The sequence below is a fragment of the Pogoniulus pusillus genome, chromosome 15 (genome assembly GCF_015220805.1).
Source record: "Pogoniulus pusillus isolate bPogPus1 chromosome 15, bPogPus1.pri, whole genome shotgun sequence".
Taxonomy (NCBI): domain Eukaryota; kingdom Metazoa; phylum Chordata; class Aves; order Piciformes; family Lybiidae; genus Pogoniulus; species Pogoniulus pusillus.
The window spans coordinates 225786-246841 of record NC_087278.1 but is presented as its reverse complement, the minus strand read 5'-3'; the positions used below and the strand labels follow the sequence as shown (position 1 = coordinate 246841).

General features: G+C 50.9%; 1 protein-coding gene across 1 annotated transcript in view; it reads right to left on the bottom strand.

The window, feature by feature from the left end:
* Positions 1 to 21056, bottom strand: part of ITPR2 (inositol 1,4,5-trisphosphate receptor type 2) — a 204644-nt gene that overhangs the window by 45276 nt on the left and 138312 nt on the right. Inside the window, 8 exon segments of the mRNA XM_064154862.1 lie at positions 5389 to 5508; positions 6510 to 6605; positions 8625 to 8735; positions 10363 to 10563; positions 11119 to 11375; positions 11935 to 12118; positions 13647 to 13834; positions 15455 to 15563. Of these exon segments, the coding sequence (XP_064010932.1) occupies positions 5389 to 5508; positions 6510 to 6605; positions 8625 to 8735; positions 10363 to 10563; positions 11119 to 11375; positions 11935 to 12118; positions 13647 to 13834; positions 15455 to 15563 (1266 nt within the window).

Sequence of the window (21056 nt, the reverse complement as noted above, 5' to 3'; positions counted from 1 at the left end):
CTGGACTCTCTCCAGCATTTCCCTGTCTCTCTCAAACTGGGAAGCCCAGAACAGAACACAGCACTCCAGGTGTGGCTTCAGCAGGGCAGAGTGGAGCTCTCGCTGTCTGCGATGGCTGAACAATGACCAGTTCCTGAGGTGGGGAGTTCAGCAACTGTCCTGCCGATGGCTGTGCTACTTTGAAGCAGGCTAGAATGTTTTGGTGGGAAGAACCAGATGACAGGCTGTGAAGGAAAGCAGTGCTCACAGGCTTGCTGCGATGCATAGGAACAAGAAACAACAGCATCAGAGAACACTCTCGGCACCACTCTCGCTGGGGCTGCCGGCTGAGCTGCATCTCTCTAACCTCACCCTCCATTTGGGCTGACCCACTTCACTTCCTAACCTCTGGCCGAACCTCCACTCTTCCTTGGGGCTGGGGTAAGGTTGAGAGGGGCAGGGGGAAGGTGGAAGGGCGGTTGGGAGCCCCTCCCGAGGACTCAGGTTTCTGGGAGGGCTGCTGTGTCTCTGTATTACCTTTCACCTCTGTCTATAACTGCACATACTGGAAATATCTGCTTGCAGATTCTGCTAAGCTTCATCCGTATTCCCAGAGCAGGCTGAGTCTAGCCTGGGTGATTTCTAAAGTGGGGGGGGGGTCAGGGAACACCCAAACTGTCACAATGACCCAGAACCAAAGGAGAGCCCAGTCAGGGCCCCCAGCCTGTGCTGCCTCAGACGGCAACACAAACCTGTAGAGGAACCCAGGAGTGCCAACAGGCCCCGGGAACAGAGGCTGCCTCCACAGCCTGCCACCGTCCCACCGCCCCCTGTCACAGCAAAGCCACAGCCTGTGTGGGCATTTCACAGCTGGGACATCCCTCAGAGAACCCAGATTGCTGCTGCTGTAACAGCGACACACTTCCCAACGACCAAAACATCTTGCAAAGCACACAGCACGAGGGCAGAGGCTGCAGAAGCCAGACAGGAGAAGCAGCCCAGAAAGCAGAAATCTTGAGGCCCCCTGTGCACCAGTGAGACACAGCCACCACAGCCACGCAGGAGACAGCCCGCACCACCTGCAGTAAAGCAGGCAGACAGCAGACCCTTAACACAGAATCATGCAACCAGAGAGGCTGGAGAAGTCCTCTGAGCTCATCCAGTCCAACCATCAACCCAGCACCACCATGGCCACTAAACCATGGCCCCAGGTGCCACGGTCACAGGTTTCTTGAACACCTCCAGGGATGGACACTCCACCAGCTCCCTGGGCAGCCTGTGCCAGTCCCAGACCACTCTTGCAGCAAAGATGTTTTTCCTCATCTCCAGCCTCAACCTCTGTTGGTGCAACCTGAGGCCTATCACTTATTTCTTGTGAGGCCCATCCCATTCTGGCCCTCATCAGCAGGCAGGAGAGAGCAACCCTCACCTCACCCCAGCCTCCCTTCAGGCAGCTGTGCAGAGAAATAAGGTGCCCCTCAGCTCGGAGCTTAGACCTGCTCTAGAGAAGCAGAACCAGACAAATGAAAATAAGCTAAAGCCTTCGTGGCCAACCTGCTGGAAAAAGCTCTAGGCTGCATCCTAGCTCCCAGCTTCCCAAGTCAACAGGACACCAGACGGAAAACAGAGGTGCCCATGACAGGATTCTGAGGTGAATGCTTCTGAGAAGGGGAGAAAAAGAAACCTTGAAGGACAAGTTGCCAAGGTTTTAACTTCAGACCTAACAACAGCCAGAGACATCTGTGTAATGTTTCAGGTGCTCATTAGCACCAAGGTCCTGTGGCAGCCTCCACACTGCATCCCACACTATTCTCTACCATCCTAATGAGCTGCAAGGAGGCTGATGTGCATCACTGGCTTCTGGTTCAGTCCTGGCAATCTCAGTGTAAAAGCCTTGCAACAGCTTCTGCCTCTGCTGACATTTAATTAGCCAGTGTCACTCTGATGCCACAGCCTGTCTCACCAGGGTGATAACTACAGAACAACCTGGGGAGCATCAAACTTCTGTGAGAAGTTGCAGGTCTGGCAGCCAAGCATATGAGTCCCCTGACAGTCGCAGTGCTTAGGACTGGTCCCCATTAGCTTTTTGTTTTGGCACTGCTACCAGCAAGAGCTTCTCTGTTAAGGAGAGAGAAGCAAACAAACAGAAAAAAAACAAAAACCCCAAACCCCTGCAAACCGCAGCAGAGCCTTGCAAACAATGAGATCCTTCAGCTCAAACCACTCTGCCCTCCCTGCAGAAAGGGAGCATCCTTACTGCACATACTCACAGCTACTCACCCTGAAGGCTGGGCTTATGCTACAGGATGGATGTGACCAACTTCTGCTCTCAGGATGCTGTCCTGTTCATTTCTTACAGCACCCTTCTCCACTTGCCACCAGGAACCAGGGCAGACAGCCCCCAGCACCAGCTGCCAACTGCAGGCATGGGCCCTGCGGCTCCAAACGTGACAGACCTGCGTTTTCATTCACTGGAATCAGTGACTCTGGGAGCAGACAAGCTCCAATCTTTCTGTACTTGTGTTGTTTATGCTGTGTATCTACACTGCCGACAAGCAGTGTGAATATCCTCCAACCTGAGGGGTAGAGGAAGTGACTTCTTGTTAAGTCTTCATGCCATGAGGATATGGTTTAAGTACAGGTAGTTTTGGTACTCTGTTGGGATTTAAAGGAGATTGTAGCTTAACCTCATTAAAATAACCCAAAATAGCCCTTCTATTTGTTTGGAGGTTACAAAGGTATTGTGAATCTCCAAGCCACATGCCCACTTCTCCAGCAAGGAATTTCAGCATCCACATTAAGTGGAGCAGCTGAGCACAGAAGATGCACCCCAAAAGGCGTCAGTACCCCCATGCTCCTGTGACAGCTTTGGGAGCCAGAGGGAGGAACACACAAATCACTGAAAATTGGAAAGGTTACAGTATTAGAATTTACTCCCCTGCTCCATGCCCACTCACATCCTTCTGGATCAAGGAGTTGCCTCCACAGGTCTCCAAGGTACACCCCTCCCACGCCACATGCTGGCTAACAAAGTTGGTTCATGTTCCTCCAAGCCTCACCAATAAAGCCCCTGCTGAAAGGTACAGCACATCAGCTTGGGCTTCCTGCCTGCCTGAGACAGTCTGCATCCAGCTGGGAATCCCAGAGCAGCACTCCGGGCCAGGGGAGCAAACACACAGCCCTGGGGACTGCAGGAGCTGGTGCCTGCAATCTTCATAGCAAATGCACAAGTTCATGAAGCTGACACAAACACTGCTGGCTCCAAGCACAATCTGCTGCAACACTTTGTTAGAACTAACAGGCAGCAAGCTGAAGTGGTTACCTGAAAAGCCTTTCATGAGTTCTTCTCTTTGGGGTAACCATTTACAAACTTGATTCTCCTGCAGCAATGCTGCTGCATGTAGGAAGCGAGTAAATATGGAGCTTTTTGGAGCGAAGATGTCTAAAGCTTTGGTAATTGCTACAGAGACACAAGATGAAGCCTCTTTGTGGACAGCCTTATTTATCTTGCAAAGCAAAGTGCAGCCTGCTCGAACACCATCTTTTGAGAGGACAGCAATAAGAGCAACACATCCCTTTGCTGTCACCAAAGCCTGAGAAGAGGCAGACAGCTGATAGGACTGCCCAGACACACCACTGGCACTGGAGCTAGACGAAGAAGTAAAGGGATGAGTAGAGGACAGAGAAACACGTGGCAGAAGTGAGACAGCTGCCGTGACACGGCACAGTCACCAGCCAGAGTCCTGCCATCATGTCTCAGGGTGCTCACACAGCTGTAGCTGTGATGCACAAGTGTGCACTGACACTCGCAGGCTTTGTGCTGTGTTTGGGGCAGGAGCTGGGAGGCTGTGAAGGAGATGTGGTGCCAGAAATCTCAGCCTTGCTTGTGACATTTATAACTTTCTATGCACTGTGGGCCAACCATTTAGAAGAATGTCTTTTACTTCTGGTAAAACTCAACCACAGGAAGGGCCAGGAAGGATGCAGTGGCATCAAAATGCAGAAGCCAGCATCACCCTGAGGAGCTCAAAGACAAACACTGCAGTCTGACCTCCCTGAGATAAACTGTGTTTGAAGGTTGCAACAGCAAAAGGAGGATCTTCTGCTTTCAATTCTGCTGTTACAGTGGCATCAAAGAGCTGTAACGAGAGCAAGCAGCCACAAGTGTCAGGCAAGTGGCTGAAGAGCCTCGCTGGCTGCAGGAGAAGCTAAGGGTCACCCCCACCACACTCCAAGAACCAGACTTAGTGAAGCGTGCTGGAAGGGCAGAGCAGAGCTCAGCAACTGTTTCTGCATTCCCTTCTTCAAAGAAACATTGCCCAACACGAGTGCAAGGACACTCTTCCCATAGGGCATTAAAGTCCTAACAACATTTAATTAGCATAGTGAATGCAGGACACTCCCTGTCCCCATCTGTTTAGTTCTTTGTATTTAGTACAAGCATCTCCTGAAAACTCGTCCCTCATGACACACCAGCTGCTGCCATTGGTGACAGAACCCAGAAATCCATCTTTACTCTTCTGATTGTAAAAATTATTGTCACTACTCTTGACACAATTGAAATGATTCTTGACACCAATTGCTCCGAAGAATCCACCTCTCATTCAACAAAACCTGCATCCTACCTCTACTAGCAGAGAAACAAAATGACCAAAAAAGGCTCACGAGCTGCACAACAGAATTTGGAAGGGGGAAAGAGTCAAAACATGCAGTTCCTCTTGCTGGGTAGCTAAAGAAATCAAATCACAGGGACTTTCTCAGCTCAGGCTCACCTGGTACCACAGCTGAGGCTACACTGATACACTGAGGCTTTGAGAGACCTGTTCTAGTGGGAGGTGTCCCTGCCTATAGTGGGGGGTTGGAACTAGGTGATCTTTGAGGTCCCTTCCAGTCCAAACCATTCTATTATTCTATGATAACAACATTTATGAACTGATACAAACGAGCCAAAGGGACATCAGCTGCCCTGCTCCACATTGTCACTTGACACAAACAGAGCCCACCAAGCCCTGCAGAGCGCCTGTGCCTACCCAGACACTGCTCGCTGGGCCTGCTCTCAGCAGCTCTCCAAAGTCATCATGCACACAAGGGCGAGTCAGAAATCACAAGCGAAAGCTTCCAGTTCTGATCAGGCAGATTTTGCGTGGAGCTCAACCTTGCAACACTTTTGTGGAAGCCATCTCGCCCCAAACAAAGCCATCACACACCAAAGCCATTGTGCCACAAAGCCATTGTACCCCAAAGAAAGCCATCACACACCAAAGCCATTGCACCCCAAACAAAGCCATCACACACCAAAGCCATCGTGCCCCAAAGCCATCACACACCAAAGCCATTGTGCCACAGAGCCATTGCACCCCAAACAAAGCCAACACACACCAAAGCCATCACACCCCAAACAAAGCCTACCTGGTGTGCCAGAATATAGATATTATGACCAACATCCTTTGGGGAGATGCCATCATCTCCATTCTCCTCCTCCTGGTCACATTCCAGGCCTTGGTTGTAGGCATTCTTCATCACATCTACCTGCAAGAGAGGCCAGGCAGGGAGAGCTGAAATCCACCAGTGCTGGAGGAACAGGCACACTGTGTTTGCACACACTCTGGATGGGTACCCTATGGTTCTGCAAGAGGTGTGAGCAGTCAGAGAAACACCTAACAGAGACAAGCTTGAAGTGTTTATGAAGCTCCAAAGTGCCACACCTCTCAGCAAAACTGCAGTCATCAGAAGGGAGTGGGATCGTCCAGCCCTTGTGAGCAGACAGGGCAGGTGGTGTTCAGCAGCCTCCATCTCCTGGCTGCAACCTCACCCAGCCTTCCCCACTCCCTTAGTAGAAAAAAAATACCTCAGCCAAAGAGGAGAGGAAAGGAAAGACACAGATCTGGGCAGGGTGCTGGAGAAACCCCAGAACATTCAAAAGCCTCCCACAGGGCAAGGTGGAGAAATTCTCTGTTCCCCACACAAGGCCTGATCCTGCAGCTGTACCTTAGGGCCTCCTTGTGCTGATAGGCTGCCTTGGAGTCAATGCCACCAGAGCAGCAGGCCACTGGGCTGTGCCCAAGGGCAGGGCTGACAGTCAGCTGGACTGGAAACCATTTCTCCAGATTTCCAACCTACTTGCAGTTCCTGGGGACCTAGAGGCATCACAGCTGCTCCAGAGCACAGCAGCCAGGGGACACATCCCTGCAGGCACATCCTGTCGGTGCTGTGGCAGCTGCCCAGGCTGGCTTGGCCAGTCCCTGACAAAGTGCACTGAAAGATAGTCTAGCAGAGCTGGTAGTTTAGCTAAGGGACAGGTGCAGGGAAGTGCTGGGGAGGGACAAAAACACCCAAGCTGTAGAGCCTGGAAGCATGCAGGCTAGATCCTCTGCCAGGGCCCACGTGCATGAGGGCTGTCCTGATGCACTGAGCCACTGCAGACTGCCAACACTTCTAAGCTCAGATGCACAGCATTGAACAATGTTCCAAACACAGGTCTGTATTTTTTGTCAGCCCAAAGATGTGTGAATAGTCAGAAGTTTTCTCACCAGTTCCCTTGGTCTCATGTTGAAAAGGATTCGTTCTGCATTCTCGCTGTCGTGCCTGCTCTCCATAATGGCCAGCAACAGCTTGGAGGCATTGTTCTGGAGATACACACCCGAGTTAGTGCAAGTTTCAGTCTCCTCCTTGGATTAGCAACCTTTGCATTTGTTTTAACTGAGATGATGAGGGCCACTTTTTCAGCAGGTAAGGTTTGAAACTACTTGGATTTTTTCCTGATGCATTTCAGAGGGCTTTTGGCACATTGTGAAGCTCACAGGCATGGCACACTGTGCTGAAGAAGCATTCTAACTACTGGAAAGCAGACAGCACAAGACACTAAATCCCAGTTCCCTTCCTTATTGCCCAACTAGAAGCTCTTGTCACAGCTCTCTGCTAGAACAATACTCAGTAGACTTGAAGAGGTTTCAGCTTGCAGGCAGGTTTCCTTCCCCTTTGTTTTTCATGAAGACTGAGTGGTCATTACTTAAATAAAAAAGTGTTAAACAAAACCAAAACTGCTTTCATACATCTCTGGAATTTTGTTTCACTACCAAACATTCCAGGGGGAATTTTGTGAGCTGGCTGCTTTTCACTGACACCGCTCCCAAGATTACACAGTGCCAGCTTCAGCAGCAGTAACCTAGCAGTGCCTCAGACTTTGGAGACCTGTCTAGCTTCCAGATCAGTCAGATGCTGTGGAGGAAGAGTGGATTTGGATGTCTGAGTCCCTGCTGGCATAACATGGCTGCCCTGCTTCACCTGCCACAGCATCCCCTCATCATCCCCTACTGCAGATGGAGCTGTGTGAACACCTGGAAGCAGGCCACAGTGCCTAATCCAAACGACTCTGTGGTTCTGTAAAATCAGAATCATTCCCCCAGTGTGAAACTTTGGTATCATTCACCACAACTGCTGCCATTTAAGCAAAAGCAAGTGAAGGAGGAAGCCTCCTGAACAGAATAGAACAGAAGTGGTCCTTGCAGCAATGGCTACACTCCCTTTTGGTTACTGCATGGAAAGATGTTTCAGAAGCATTTGCTAGCCTCATGACCGGGGCAAGTCAAAATGGCACTGCAGTTACTGTAGCTGGGTGGACACAGGGACTGAAGCTTGGGCTTCAGGACAGTTCAGTGCCAGTTCAGTGCCTGCTGGAGCTGAACACTGCACCGCTGCCACCACTGCAGCACTCTGGCTGCAAGGTTTCACTGCACAGCTGCACTCATTCTTGACCAGACAGCAGCCACGCTGCCAGCAGGGTGCAATGCAGCTACCACAAAGCATTTGCTGGCCTGGGGGAAGAGGCAGACCATCTGCACTGAAAAGAGGAAGAATCCTAGGAACCTTTCAGTCAGAAAAGACCTTCAAGATCCTCGAGTCCAGCCATGATGTAGCTCTCCCTTTCCCATGCTAGCATCATTGCAGCCAGTTAATGCCCACTTGCAACTGCTTCCACCTGCGCTCTGTGCTGAGCATCTTCCAGATACTCTTATGCTGTGTATGTAGAAGGTGCTTGTCCATGCACACTATCAAGTAGCTAATTTCTGCCTTCTTCACCAACCTTTTGTTGGTTCCAACCAAGGTTCGTTCCTTTTAAGCAGTCGAATTTCGTCCCAGGTTTACCCTGGACCTGTGGTCCACTTCACACAGTGAAGAGTAAGTGACTCTTTTGTCTGGCTGGCACAACCCAGCCAGTTCAGAAAGCTTTGGATGCTCATCTTAGAAGACAAGTTGCCTGCAGTGATGCAGATCCACATCTGGAGCACATATTCAGAGTGCTGCGTCTCTTGTTCTCCATACTTCATTTGGAAGGCAAGAAAAGGCAGTAAGCCAAGGCTGCTCCTGGACAAGCTCTACTCTGCCTGGCAGACAGCACAGCTGCAGAGCTCCCCTCTGCATGCAGCAGCACACACTGGAGAAGCTCATCTAGGAACCCATCCAGCCTCTGGCAGAGGGTCTGATAAGGATTCACCAGGTGAGGTGAACTCATTGCAATGTCTGTTTGCAAAGGCTGCTGAGGATGTTCTGCTCTGGGTTAAGACTGAGTAAATGTCAGGCTGCCTACAGCTCTTGCTCAGGTTTGCCTTCTGCTATTGCTGAAATTTAAATACACAGATTCATACCTTCAGCTGAAGCACCAGCTCCATGCAGTATTTGCCAAGAGGGTTGATGTCATTCAAGATGAGTGCAATTATAATGTCAATCCCATTAGACTCATGGGTGGCTATGCAAGTCTGGAAGAGAAGAGAGGGAGTGAGAAGGAGGGCAGGAGTAGGAGGAGAGAGAAAAGGGGAGTGAGAGGAAGGGCAGGAGGGAACACGCACATCAGTAAACCCAAAACAAGGACCCAGAGCTTGAAAGGCCTGGTAACAGCAGCAAACCTCCCAGGTAAAGCAGAGGTGGCACAAGCTACACCATGACTGCAAGGCTTGGCACCAAGTGGCAAAAGCCACATAGAGCAGTGCACAGCAGCACTTCCAGGTGCAGCTGAACATTCATGCAGAAACAGCAAAGATGCTTGAATGTAGAATCAATAATTGGTTGGGTTGGAAAAGCCCTCTAAGATCATCCAGTTGAATCATCAGCCCAACATCACCTTGGCCACCAAACCATGCCCCTATGGCCATAGCCACGGCCACGTGTTCCTTGAACACATTCCAGGGATGGAGACTACACCACATCCCTGGGCAGTGCCAAACCACTCTTTCCAGAAAGACATAGGGGAAAATGACAACAGCAACATAGTGCATCTGCCTCTGAACCACAGCTGCAGCTGGTGTACACCACAGACTTAAGTGACTCTCCATCAGGCAGGTCTAAGGAACAAAGTATAACTTCCTCCAGTGCTCCTCAAGGTAGCTTCTGGAGAACACATTAGCTTGAAATACAGTTATTTATCTTTCTTACCTCTAGTCCTGCAATTGTGCTTTTCTTTCCCAGATGCTTTCCACATTTGTCAGTGGATCAAACATAACTTTTTAACCTTCTGTCCACTAGAGCACTTTTATCTGCTTGCTTTCAAAGCACCAAGTGAAGGCAGCTGATTACCAGCAACTGCAACAACAGCACTCACACTCCCACTGGTGCACCTTCAGGCAGCAGCATTCACACTGACCCGTGCTTCTTCAGCTATTTCTAGGGCCCACAACAGGCTGCCACTCTAATTTCACCCACCACAATTTCCCCATTACTAATCCGTAGCAAAAACTGTGCAGTTTCATCCACTGTGACAACTTCACCTCAGTTCCCTTCAGATCAGACACAGCAGCAGGTACCACATTCTCTACCTTCCTGTGTGCCTCAGCAGGCACTAAAGAGACATCTCCCTAGTCACAGCTACAGGACTTAAGGAGCCTTCATCAAGCAAGGTGCAGAAGACTCAAAGCATGTCCTTGGTCTCCATCCATTTCACTGCTGACACCATATTTAAAGATGCTGCTAGGCTGTGAACAAGGTAGTAAGTTCAGGGGCAGTGCTGTGAATTAAGGGGAGTCAATGTTAACAACCTCCACCAACACCAGCAAAAGCAGAATGCACGAGAAGGGAGAAACTGTGCTCACACTGTGCTTCCATAACTGTGACTCTAGACCCCATCTTACAAAGTGAGGTTTAAGCCACAGACCCATCAACACCAGACATGAAACTGTCCCCAACAGGCCTGGAAAGCTTCTGCAGAAGCAGGCAGACTACCCGAAGAATCTGCTTTGAGTTCTCATTGGAAGGATTGCTCAGGTGAAACATGTCAAGCTCAGTCACAGCAGCTGTGAGTGAATTCCTGCTCTCAAGACCGCAGAAGGGCTCCCTGCAGGCACAGAGGCATCCAGGCACCCCGTGGAGCACCCGGCAGTCCTTGAGCCATACCTGGTTCTCATGGCACGGGCCTTGGCAGTACTCGGTCAAGCTTTCCAGCGTCTGGTTCACGAGAGCCACGTTCCTCTCATTGATGTAAAGCCCCAGCAAGCCCAGTCCACCTGTTGTGCTTCCACAGATACAGTCCAAAAACTGGAGGGTCTCACAAACCAGGTTGTAGTTTGTTTTATTGTTCTGATGTCTCAGAAAATTCTGGTGGATGAAGAAAAGGAACGTTACAAAAACACCAAAGAGCAACAAAGGCAGAGTGTTAGAGTCAAACATAGCCTTTCCCCATGCGCATATGGAAGGGGACAATTTTCAGTTCATCTTGCCAGGGACAGCAGTTCCTAACAGAGCAACTGATAGCAGGGACATATGTAACATCTTCAAGCCTTCAATCATAGTGCCTAGGGAAAAGAGAAGTACCAAGACTTTGCCCAGAAACTTCCCATGGTCTCCAGGCCCATGCAAGTGACCCACCAGGTGTGCACAGGAACTGTACAGACAGACATGTTTAGACACCTCCCAGTTCCATCTGGCCATGCTGTGGTCTCCATGCAGTTCAGAGGACAAAGACAAAAGCACAACCAGAGGTACAGGTTGTTCTTGACCAGGGCTGTCTCACCCCGTGGACTGAGAGAAGAGCAGCCTTTCAGCCAGGCCTGTTCTGTAACAGGAGCCAGGCATGAGGGTGTTATTCTTCCCTTATGGAACTCCAGCCCCTGCAGCCTTTCCTTTGGAGCTCAGCTCAGAGAACCCCTTTACCTGGAGCTCACGGTTGTGGTTCTCACACAGCAGCTGAAGAAACCTCAGTATTGGCTGCATGACGGCAATGGTAGGGCTCATGACTGCTTCTTCTGCAGACTTCTCTTCTGCATTTGCAGCATCTGGTCCTGAGCCCATGAGATCTATTTCTGCATCCATCTCTCTCCTGTACACAGAGTAAGCCTTGGATGTTGCAGAAGATGCCTCTGTTAACTGTCCTTTCATGCCCTCTTTCAGGTGCAGGGCTGAATCCTTTACTGAAAAGAGGATAATTTTCCTTAATGTCGGAAACTCGTTCCCCTGGTTGATTAAACACTAAGGGTGCAATCACACTGAATGCAGCTCTTTTTCTCTTTGCTGCTGCTAACTTTTCAAAGACCTCTAGGCAACTTACAAAGAGTACCAAAGCAACACTCATGCAGGGACAGCATGTTCCAAACCAACCACAAGCCAGAGTGAAACAAAATACAAAGACAAAAAGCTTTACTAGTTCTCTCCCATACACAATACACGATGAGAACAATGGAGGGGCCACAGGGTGGGAAATCAGTTCCTGGTCTTGCTCTTGTGCAATAGCTCCATTAGCAGCAGCCTCTGCTGCTGGTGCTCTAATACATGGTCATGTATCTTCTGCTGGTGTAAGCTGCCACAGCTTCACTGAACACCTTGCAGCCGACTCAGGAGACAGCTTCCAGCGCAGAGACAAGCAGGCGGAAGATGAGAATTGGCAGAGGTGAATACGAAAGCCTGCTGCTGCAGCAGGTGCTGCTGGAGCACAGTGCAGACCTCCCCATGTGCACATGGGTGCCTCCTTACCTCTCTTTTTGGGAATAGATGCGGTCAGGTCACTGTCCTCATCCTTCTTCTTGCTGCCCAGGTCAATAGTGCTCACTGTGACTGTGGAGCGGATCTCCTGCTGAGCAGCCTTCATGCGGTCATACAGGACTTTAAAGAACTTCTCTGACTTCTTCTGCTCCTTCAGTTGCTGGTATGTGGAGTACTGCAAAAAATACATTCCTTAAAGATCAGTCCTCTAAGGAAGAAGGAAGACAAAACCACAGCAGTTTTGGTGAAACACATGAACAGTTACTGCACTTAGAAAATGGGCTGGCCACTGCCCGACCAGTTCTTCCATAAAGTGAAATGTGAGACTGGTTTTAAACTGGGATAAAATGGTGAACACTCCCATTTGCAATCTTTAATATGTCACAGTATTAAAGCTGGATCACTCTGTGACACTCTCCATTTCTCCTGGCATTCTAAAGTTACAATATCCCACCAGCAAGTAAGGGAGAAGTGAGTGTTGGCACCTAGCAAGAGGCAGCCTGGAGTATCTGACCTGCAGTGTCTAGCCTAGGTTACAGACACTGTGCTTCACACACAAACGGAATTCACCTTTCAGGTTGTGAAGTCCAGTCCTTTAGCAGCACTGCCAAGCAGGCTGAGCACCACTCCCAGCACTTCACTAACTCCATCTTAAAGCAGAAGCTTTTTGCAACTCCCAGCAATTCACTTGAGAAAGCTGCAGCAAAACTGCACTCTAACATCTCGTGGCCACTCCCTAAGGGTAACAGATGGTGTTGTGCTTTCTCAGAATAAAGACAGAGGATGGGATTCCTCTCATCTAACACCTATAGTCCTGCAATGGGCTGAGAGCTGTCTGGTTTAGGTTCCCTTCAACGATGAGATATGGGATATGCAGAAGAGGTTCACAGCACCGCTCCTGTGCTTAGCCTGGAGAGGAGAAGGCTGAGAGGGGATCTGGTAAGTGTCTATAAACGTTTGAGGGGTGGGGGGCAAGACAAGGGGGGCAGGCTCTGTTTGCTGGTGCCTAGTGATAGGACAAGGAACAACAGGCACAAGCTGGAACACAAAAGGTGCCACCTCTACCTGAGAAGAGACTTCTTTGCTATGATTGTGCTAGAGCCCTGGAGCAGGTTGCCCAGAAAGGCTGTAGAGTCTCCTTCTTTGGAGACATCCAGAATATGCCTAAATGTGCTCTAGTGTGACCTGCCCTGGCAGAGGGGTTGGACTGAATGACCTCTGGAAGTCCCTTCCAACCCCTACCATTCTGTGATTCCCTGGTGGTGACTCTGCTGACCAGAGAGTAAGAACAGACAATCATCTCTGACCTAGCTAAAGCTAGCTGAGGGGGACATCACTCACAAAAGCTAGAATCTGTAGTCTGAAGCAGCTGTTTTCTCTGGGCTGGGAGCCTGCTCTTCTCCAGCAGCCAGCTCTCCTCTCTTTGGCAAACGTCCCAAACCTCTCCAGAAAGTAACTTGCTGTTAATTGCCGCACGTACGCTGGAACGCGCTGCCATGTTTTATGGCACAAACTGGAGACTGGAGAGACCTCCCACGGGGCAAGGACCAGATCAAGAGAAGCACTGTGCTGCCCAGAAAGGCTCCTGCTGGGGAGCCAGCGCCTGGGGCTACAGCACCACGGGGAGTGCCCCATGCCCTGTGACGAGCGAGCAGCTCCCCAGAGCTCAGGGCAAGCACCTGGCCAAGGCTGCGACTGAGTACCTGTGTCTGGGCGTTTCCACCTTCCAGCAAGGCAATCCCAAGCAAAATGCCTTCTGAGAAGATCCTGTCGTTCTTGGTGTTGACGATGACATCTATAACCAGTTCCGAGGCACCTTCCTTGTCCAGAAGGCACTGAATATCAAACATGGTCACCCCAGACTTATCTGAGTCTTGTCCTGAAAATCCACCTGCAAATTAGACAAAACCACACCACTTGTGCTTGTTTCACAGGAGTGTGTGCAAATGAAGCCATTAGTGACAACAATTTGCCTTGTGCACACGGGAGCAATGTAACAAACTTCACCTTGGAATGCAATGCAAGACTGCTCTGTGAAACTGCAGTGCTGGGCTCGAAGAGTGAGAAATAAACCCAAACCCTGAATCCTTCTTCTGTCACAATTTTCAGACTGGAGTTGAGGAAGAAGTTCTTCAGTTGGAGGGTGGTGAGAATCTGGCACAGGCTGCACAGGAAGGCTGTGGCAGCCTCCTGCCTGGGGGTGTTTAAGGCCTTCAGCAGCTGAGCCTAGCTGAGAGATACGGTGGGGAGGTTGGAGCAGCTGAGCTCTGAGGTCCCTTCCCACCTGAGCCATTCTGTGATTCTATGCAATGACTCTGACTTGCCCACTGAACCCCTTTTTTGACCCCACATGCGTTTGGTCACCGCTCCGAGACCACTTTACAATCTGCTTCTCAGATCAGGACTACACGAGGGCTACGTGCTGGTGAATCCACTCTGGCTATGGCTTCCACCTTCATGCTTTGGCCAGTCAGGCTCCTAGCCCATGCACAGCACGATGACCTTCTTCAAGGCTCGAGGTGATCCACATTACAAGTACGAGGTTTAAGGAATGTTGTTAAATTATTTTAAGTCATTAACTAGCACCAATTAGCATCTTGCCCGCCACAGTCACTTGTGCACATATGTCACTGCCTTAGGAAAATCAGAGCAACCTGACACTGCTCTGAACAGAACAAGCCTGAACTGCTGAGGAGCAGAAAGCACTGCTGAGGAGCAGAAAGCACTGCTGCGGTCAGTCACTGCAGCTGCCACTGACTACAGTGGTTCAGATCTCCTCTGTGACGAAGCCATGCACGCACATGGATCTGCACACACCTTTTAGGGAGAGAGCTCAACACCAGAGCACAGCTTTACTCCACTGGTTTGCAGGGAGCAAAATGTGCTGTCCAGGAGCCACCCTGTAACCTCTCCTGGCTTCTGTAATGGGATCATAAAAAAAACAGGCTGTAGGGCACCTACAGGGACCAGGAACTCCAACTTCCTGCTGACAGCAGAAAGGGGACACTTTCTGCAGCCTCTCGGGACAGGCTGTTCCACTGCCTAACCTCAGTCTCGGCGAGAAATCTTTCCTCCTATTTCTCTCTGGGTCTGAGACTTGATCTCGTTTTAGTTTTTTTAATTTCACGGGGAGTCAGGGCTTGGAAGGGATCCAAAGAGATCGTTGAGTCTAACCCCAATTTCCAGCAACGGCAACAGCTTTGTCCCAACGTTTTGTGCTTTGCCTGATTTCTGGAGATGGATCTGCTGGCAACTTAAAAAGCTGTTGCCAATTGGACCTGAACTGACTGTGGGGCACAAAGCAGGTCCCTGTGCTGGAAGCACCAAACACACACCAGCCCTGTCAGACAAGCTGTACCACCCAGGAGAAGGCTGATGCACCTCTCCTCCAGCTGCTTACAGAACATGCTTGATTAGTTTGCATCTGAATCTCTGGAGCACTTCCCAAATGCCTGTTAGAGGAACCAGTGCTGCTAATTCTGGACTCTCTAAGTGGTTCACACCGAGTTACCTCCCACTTGCGCAGTTTTGCTGTAGCTGGCAGACAGGGGCCCGGGCACACCACTTCCATATTCTCCTTTAAAGTAGCGATACAGGAGGATTTTCCTTAAAGTGTTGCCCTTTGAAAGATAAGAAGAGAAGAAATTAAGAGTTGTGGCCAATTTGCTTGGGTTGAAAGCAAGCCCTTTCCCACAGAGCCATCATTTCTTAGGTCTTTCCACCATAACCAGCAAGCACGCAGCCAAGCTATCCAGAAAAGCAGTGCCTCGTGCTCTGAGCTAACCAAGCCCAAGGAAGCAGTTCTGACACACTGCTGTATGACCTTGCCTTGGGATCCCTTCCAAACATATTGATTATAGAGAAAATACAGAAGGCCCCCTGCTGAAGGCTCTGCAGAGAGACCTGGCCAGTCTGGATCCGTGGGCTGAGGCCAATGGGAGGAGATTCAACAAGGCCAAGGGCTGGGTCCTGCACCTGGGTCACAGCAACCCCATGAAGGCTCCAGGCTTGGGGCTGTGTGGCTGGAAATTGCCCAGCAGAAAAGGACCCGGGGGTGCTGGTGACAGCTGTCTGAAGATGGGCATCCTGGCTTACAGATTCCACCAGGGCCATGCTGTGCAGTCAGTATCTGTGCCCTGCCATCTCCTTCTGCCTGCTGCGTGCAGTGGAGCAGCACAGCTCCTTGTGTCTCTGATCTCAGATCCCTCAGCCGCATCACATGAAATATTGACCCAGAAATGTGACAGCTGATAGCAGGGCTCAAAAAACATTCTCTGCATCTCCTTCTTCCCTCACTTCTGAACACCACAACCAGTCAAATCTTTCACTTGACTCTGAAGAACTACACTTTCATTTTGCTTCTGTTCTGCAACACGACCTGGGGGTACCAATTATTTGGTATTTTCAGTTTGCCTCCAGTCTCTTGGAAATGCCTGCAATCACACCTGGCTTCACAGAGGCAGAGGAGGGTGACAACAGCTGTAGCTGTATGCATAACCTAAGGGTTTGTAAGGAAAAGAGCACTGCAAGGTCTCTGATGAGACCCTGAGGCATAAAAGCAAGGAAGTGCTGGCACACCTCAGTTCTTCCTGCCTTGTAACCTTCAAAGACACTGGGAGGATGCTCCTCCAGCTGGCTAGAGAAAGGGGAATCTTGCTCCATCCAGATCCAGGCTAAGGCATGAATTGCAGTGCTTGTCCCAAGAAGCACGGTTTGATTATCAGGATCCCTGCTCTGTCTCACCCCCCGTCTCAACCTCCCAGGAACACAGGTAACACAGTTCTCAGAAGCCAAAGTGTCAGCAGTCAGGGGCACTGTATTTGACAAGCAAGAATCTTCAGCCCCTTTGTGATGACCATGGGCAGCCACATGACTTCCCAAGCCTCATCACATTAGGTGCCACTCCAAAGAGCAGAGCCCAGCAGCGTGACCTGGAGCACCAGTGCCCACCCCATCACCTCCAGCACACAGCAGTGTGAGGCACCCCTTAGGAACCACTCCCAGAAGAGTGCTGCCCCTGCCGGCCAGGTGTCTGGTGTCCCAGAGACACACAGCCAAGGGCAGCCTCATCAGGCAGATGAAACAGCTGCTGCCAGGGCAAGTGAGAGCCATGCCACTGATGTCCTCCTGAAGGCTTTCCTCACCTGGGCCAGGCACAATGTGAATACTGCTCCAGACCCAAGGCCAGGCAGCAGCAGCAGAGGTAAGCAGCCTGCAGCAGCTGTTGCTGATATGCTATGAGATAACTCAACACCAGAGCACAGCTTTACTCCACTGGTTTGCAGGGAGCAAAATGTGCTGTCCAGGAGCCACCCTGTAACCTCTCCTGGCTTCTGTAATGGGATCATAAAAAAACCCAGGCTTTAGGGCACCTACAGGGACCAGGAACTCCAACTTCCTGCTGACAGCAGCAGGGGAACACTTTCTGCAGCCTCTCGGGCCTTATCAGCACCAAGCAGCAGTGCTGGCTTCCCTAGACAGCTTTCTAGACATGGAATCATGGAATCACTATGGTTGGAATAAACCCCTAAGCCAACTGTTAACCCAGGACCACCACGTGCACTGAACCATGGCCCCAAGCACCATCTCTATGTGTTTTATGAACAACTCCAATGACAGGGACTCCACCACCTCCCTGGGCAGCCTGTTATATCTCTGACCACCCTCACAGAAGTTCTTCCCATCTCCAACCTGACCCTCCCCTAATATAACTTCAGACGATTTACTTTTGTTTTATCCTTTGTTACTAGTGAGGAGAGACCAACCCTCACCTGGATACAACCTCCTTTCAGGGAGGTCTCCTCCCAGCCTCCTCTTCTCCAGGCTGAACACCCCCAGCCCCCTCAGCTGCTCCTCCCCAGCCCTGTTCTACAGACCCTTCCCCAGCTTCACTGCCCTTCTTTGGACCTGCTCCAGCCCTTCAGTGTCCTTCTTGAAGGGAGGGCCCCAAAACTGAGCCCAGAATTCAAGGTGTGGTCTCATCACTGCTGAGTCCTAGGTGCATGATCACTTCCCTACACACATGGCAGGAGTCCTGACCTTCCAAGCTGAACCTCTCCCCTGCTGCCTTCAACACTTTCTTTATTCCTCTGGTTCAAGGTATGGAGGTGGCTGTAAACATCCCTCAGCTGACTGCAGTGCCTCTCCAATGGCTAGGACATTGTACACCCCGGAAAGCCCCCACAATGGAGCACAACAGCCTCATTGTCACCCGTGAATGCCACTGCTTTGTCCCCAACAAGGGCTAGGGTGAAGAGCAGGGCAGAAGGAAGCAACAACTGGTCACAACTGGTCATTGCTGGTGCAGTGTTCAATACCTAGGCACTGAGGGACAGGAGTCTGCAGCAGGGAAATGATTCCAGCAGGAACTGGTGGAGACAGACAAGTGGTCTTTGCCATCAGACCACTTGGGCTCTACACTCAACACAAGGGCTTTGTGCTTCCCTTCCCCAGCTGGCCCGGGGCTGGTCTCGTGGGAGGCTGTGGTGTCCTGCTCAGGGGAGCCTTGGTGGGAGAGGCCCCTGCAGCAGCACCAGCCCCCAGTGTGCACGCCAGCAAACCTGTCTGGCCACATCCTAAGGAGCTGGGATGATATTTATGGTGTTCAGTATGCTGAACAGGATCACAGAAGCCTACAGGCTGGAAAAGCCCTCTAAGATCACAGAGTCCAACCATCAAACCAACACTACCATGGCCCCTAAACCATGTCCCAAAGTGCCATGGCTATGTGGCTTCTCAACATCCCCAGGGATGATGGCTCCACCACCTCCCTGGGCAGCCTGTGCCAGGCTTTGGGAACCCTTTCAGTCAAGAATCTCTTCCAAATCTCCAACCTAACCCTGCCCTGGCACAATTCCAGGACATTTCCTCTCCTTCCATCACCTGAGCCTAGGGAACAGAGCCCAAACCCCACCTCACTGCAGCCTTCTCTCAGGGAGCTGCAGAAAGCAATGAGGTCAGCTCTCAGCCTCATCTTCTCCAGACTAACCAACACCAGCTCCCTCAGCTGCCTCTCTCCAGCCCTGTTCTACAGACCCTTCCCCAGCTTCATTGCCCTTCTCTGGACCTGCTCCAGCCCCTCAATGTTCTTCTTGCAGACAAGGCCCCAAAGCTGACCCCAGAACTCAAGGTGTGGCCTCCCCAGTGCTAAGTCCAGGGAGATGAACCCTGCCCTAGTCCTCCTGGTCACACTATTGCTGATCCAGGCCAGGATATCTTCTTGGACACCTGAGCACATGCACAGGTGTGACCCAAGTGCAGGACCTGGCACTTCCTTGATTCTATGAAGAGAGCACTTAGAAAGCACCAAAGAAAGGGGATGAGGTCAAGTCACCAATAACAACTTCAGTGTCATGCATTAAACTGCCTAGAAGCAACCCCTGTGCCTCACCATGTCCACACCTCGGCACAACCATAAAATGCAGCACAAGGAACAGAGGAGCAGGGCAAGGGAGGGGATTCTCCACCTTCACTCTGCTCTCACAAGGCCATTCTGGGTAAGCCCATTCCAGTGCCTAATCACCCTTTCTGTGACAAAGTGACATCCAACCTAAACCTCCTCTGGTGTAGCTTCAGGCCATGCCTTCTTGTCCTGTCACAAGTTGCCTGGGAGAAGAGCCTGACCCCACCTGACTACAATTTCCCTTCAGGTAGTTGTAGAGAGCGATAAGGTCCCCCCCCCCGAATCTCCTCTTCTCCAGCCTGGACACCCCCAGTGCCAGCACAGGGCAGAAAGACATCCCTGGTCCTGCTGGCCACACAGCTCCTGATACAGGCCAAGATGCCATTGGCCTTCAGGTGCTGGGGCATCTCGAACTGATGCCCACAATTCAAGAAGAATGCTGACAAGCTGGGTCAGGTTTGGAGAAGCTCCATGCCAAAACAGGGCTTTTCATCAGAAATCCAAGGCTTGCAGTCCCCTCAGCTTCTTGGTCTAAAGACAAACTACTTGAACCCTCTTTCTGACTATCTACATGAGAAACTCAGTAATGGGGGACTGCAGTCTACAAGATAAATATGTAAGAGCAGTGTGGGCAGCAGGGCAAGGGAAGGCAATCTGCCCCTTTGCTCTGCTCTCCTCAACCCCCACCTGGAGCACTGTGTGCAGTTCTGCAGCCCCCAACACAAGAGGGACATGGAAGTGTTGGAGCCAGTCCAGAGAAGGCCACCAAGATGCTGAGAGGGCTGCAGCAGCTCTGCTACAAGCACAGGCTGAGAGAGTTGGGGCTGTGCAGCCTGGAGAAGAGAAGGCTTCCAGGAGAGCTTGGAGTGGCCTTCCACTACCTGAAGGGGGCTACGGAAGAGCTGGGAAGAGACTACTGACAAGGTCTGGTAATGACAGGAAGAGGAGGAATGAGTTTGAACTGGCAGAGGGAAGATTGAAGCTGGATATTAGGAAGAAGTTCTTTCCAGTGAGGATGATGAGACACTGGCACAGGTTGCCCATGAAGGCTGTGGCTGTTCCCTTCCTGGAGGCGTTCAGGACCAGGTTGGATAAGGTCTTGAGCAACCTGTTCCAGTGGGAGGTGTCCCTGCCTATGGCAGGGGGTTGGAACTGGATGATCTTTGAGGTCCCTTCCAACCTAAACCATTCTGTGATTCTAAGACCCACTGGTGAGAAGCTGAAGACAGAGAAAGTCTTCCAGAGAAGAGGCAGAGGCAGCTGTGCTGTTTGGTTTGTGGGTCATGAATTTTAGCTTTGTGATCTAGAACAGTGATGGCATTCAGCTCCTGGGACAGCCTAAAGAGGGGTGATGGTCTGCTGCTGGCAGCTACTAAATCATCGCTGGGTAGCTTCTCAAACTGTTTGAAGCCCTTGTGGTCTGCACAAGGACAACAAGCTGGGTGACAACAGTATGTCACCTCCCCTCCTCTCTGAAGGCATCACGGAGCCTTTTCCTGTAGCAAATACAGCTGAGGTCAGAAGCCTGCTTTCTCTGGAGGCTGTCCCAAGAGCAGCTCTTTCTACACATTGCCTCTCATCATTCAAAATTACATTTCCACTCCCTGGGCCCAGGGTCTGCTTCTGCAGCATTTTCTGGGGTGTTGTTTTTCACCCATTTTCAAACTATTGTATTCCTTTATTTCCCTTGGAGACAGAATCTGGCAACAGC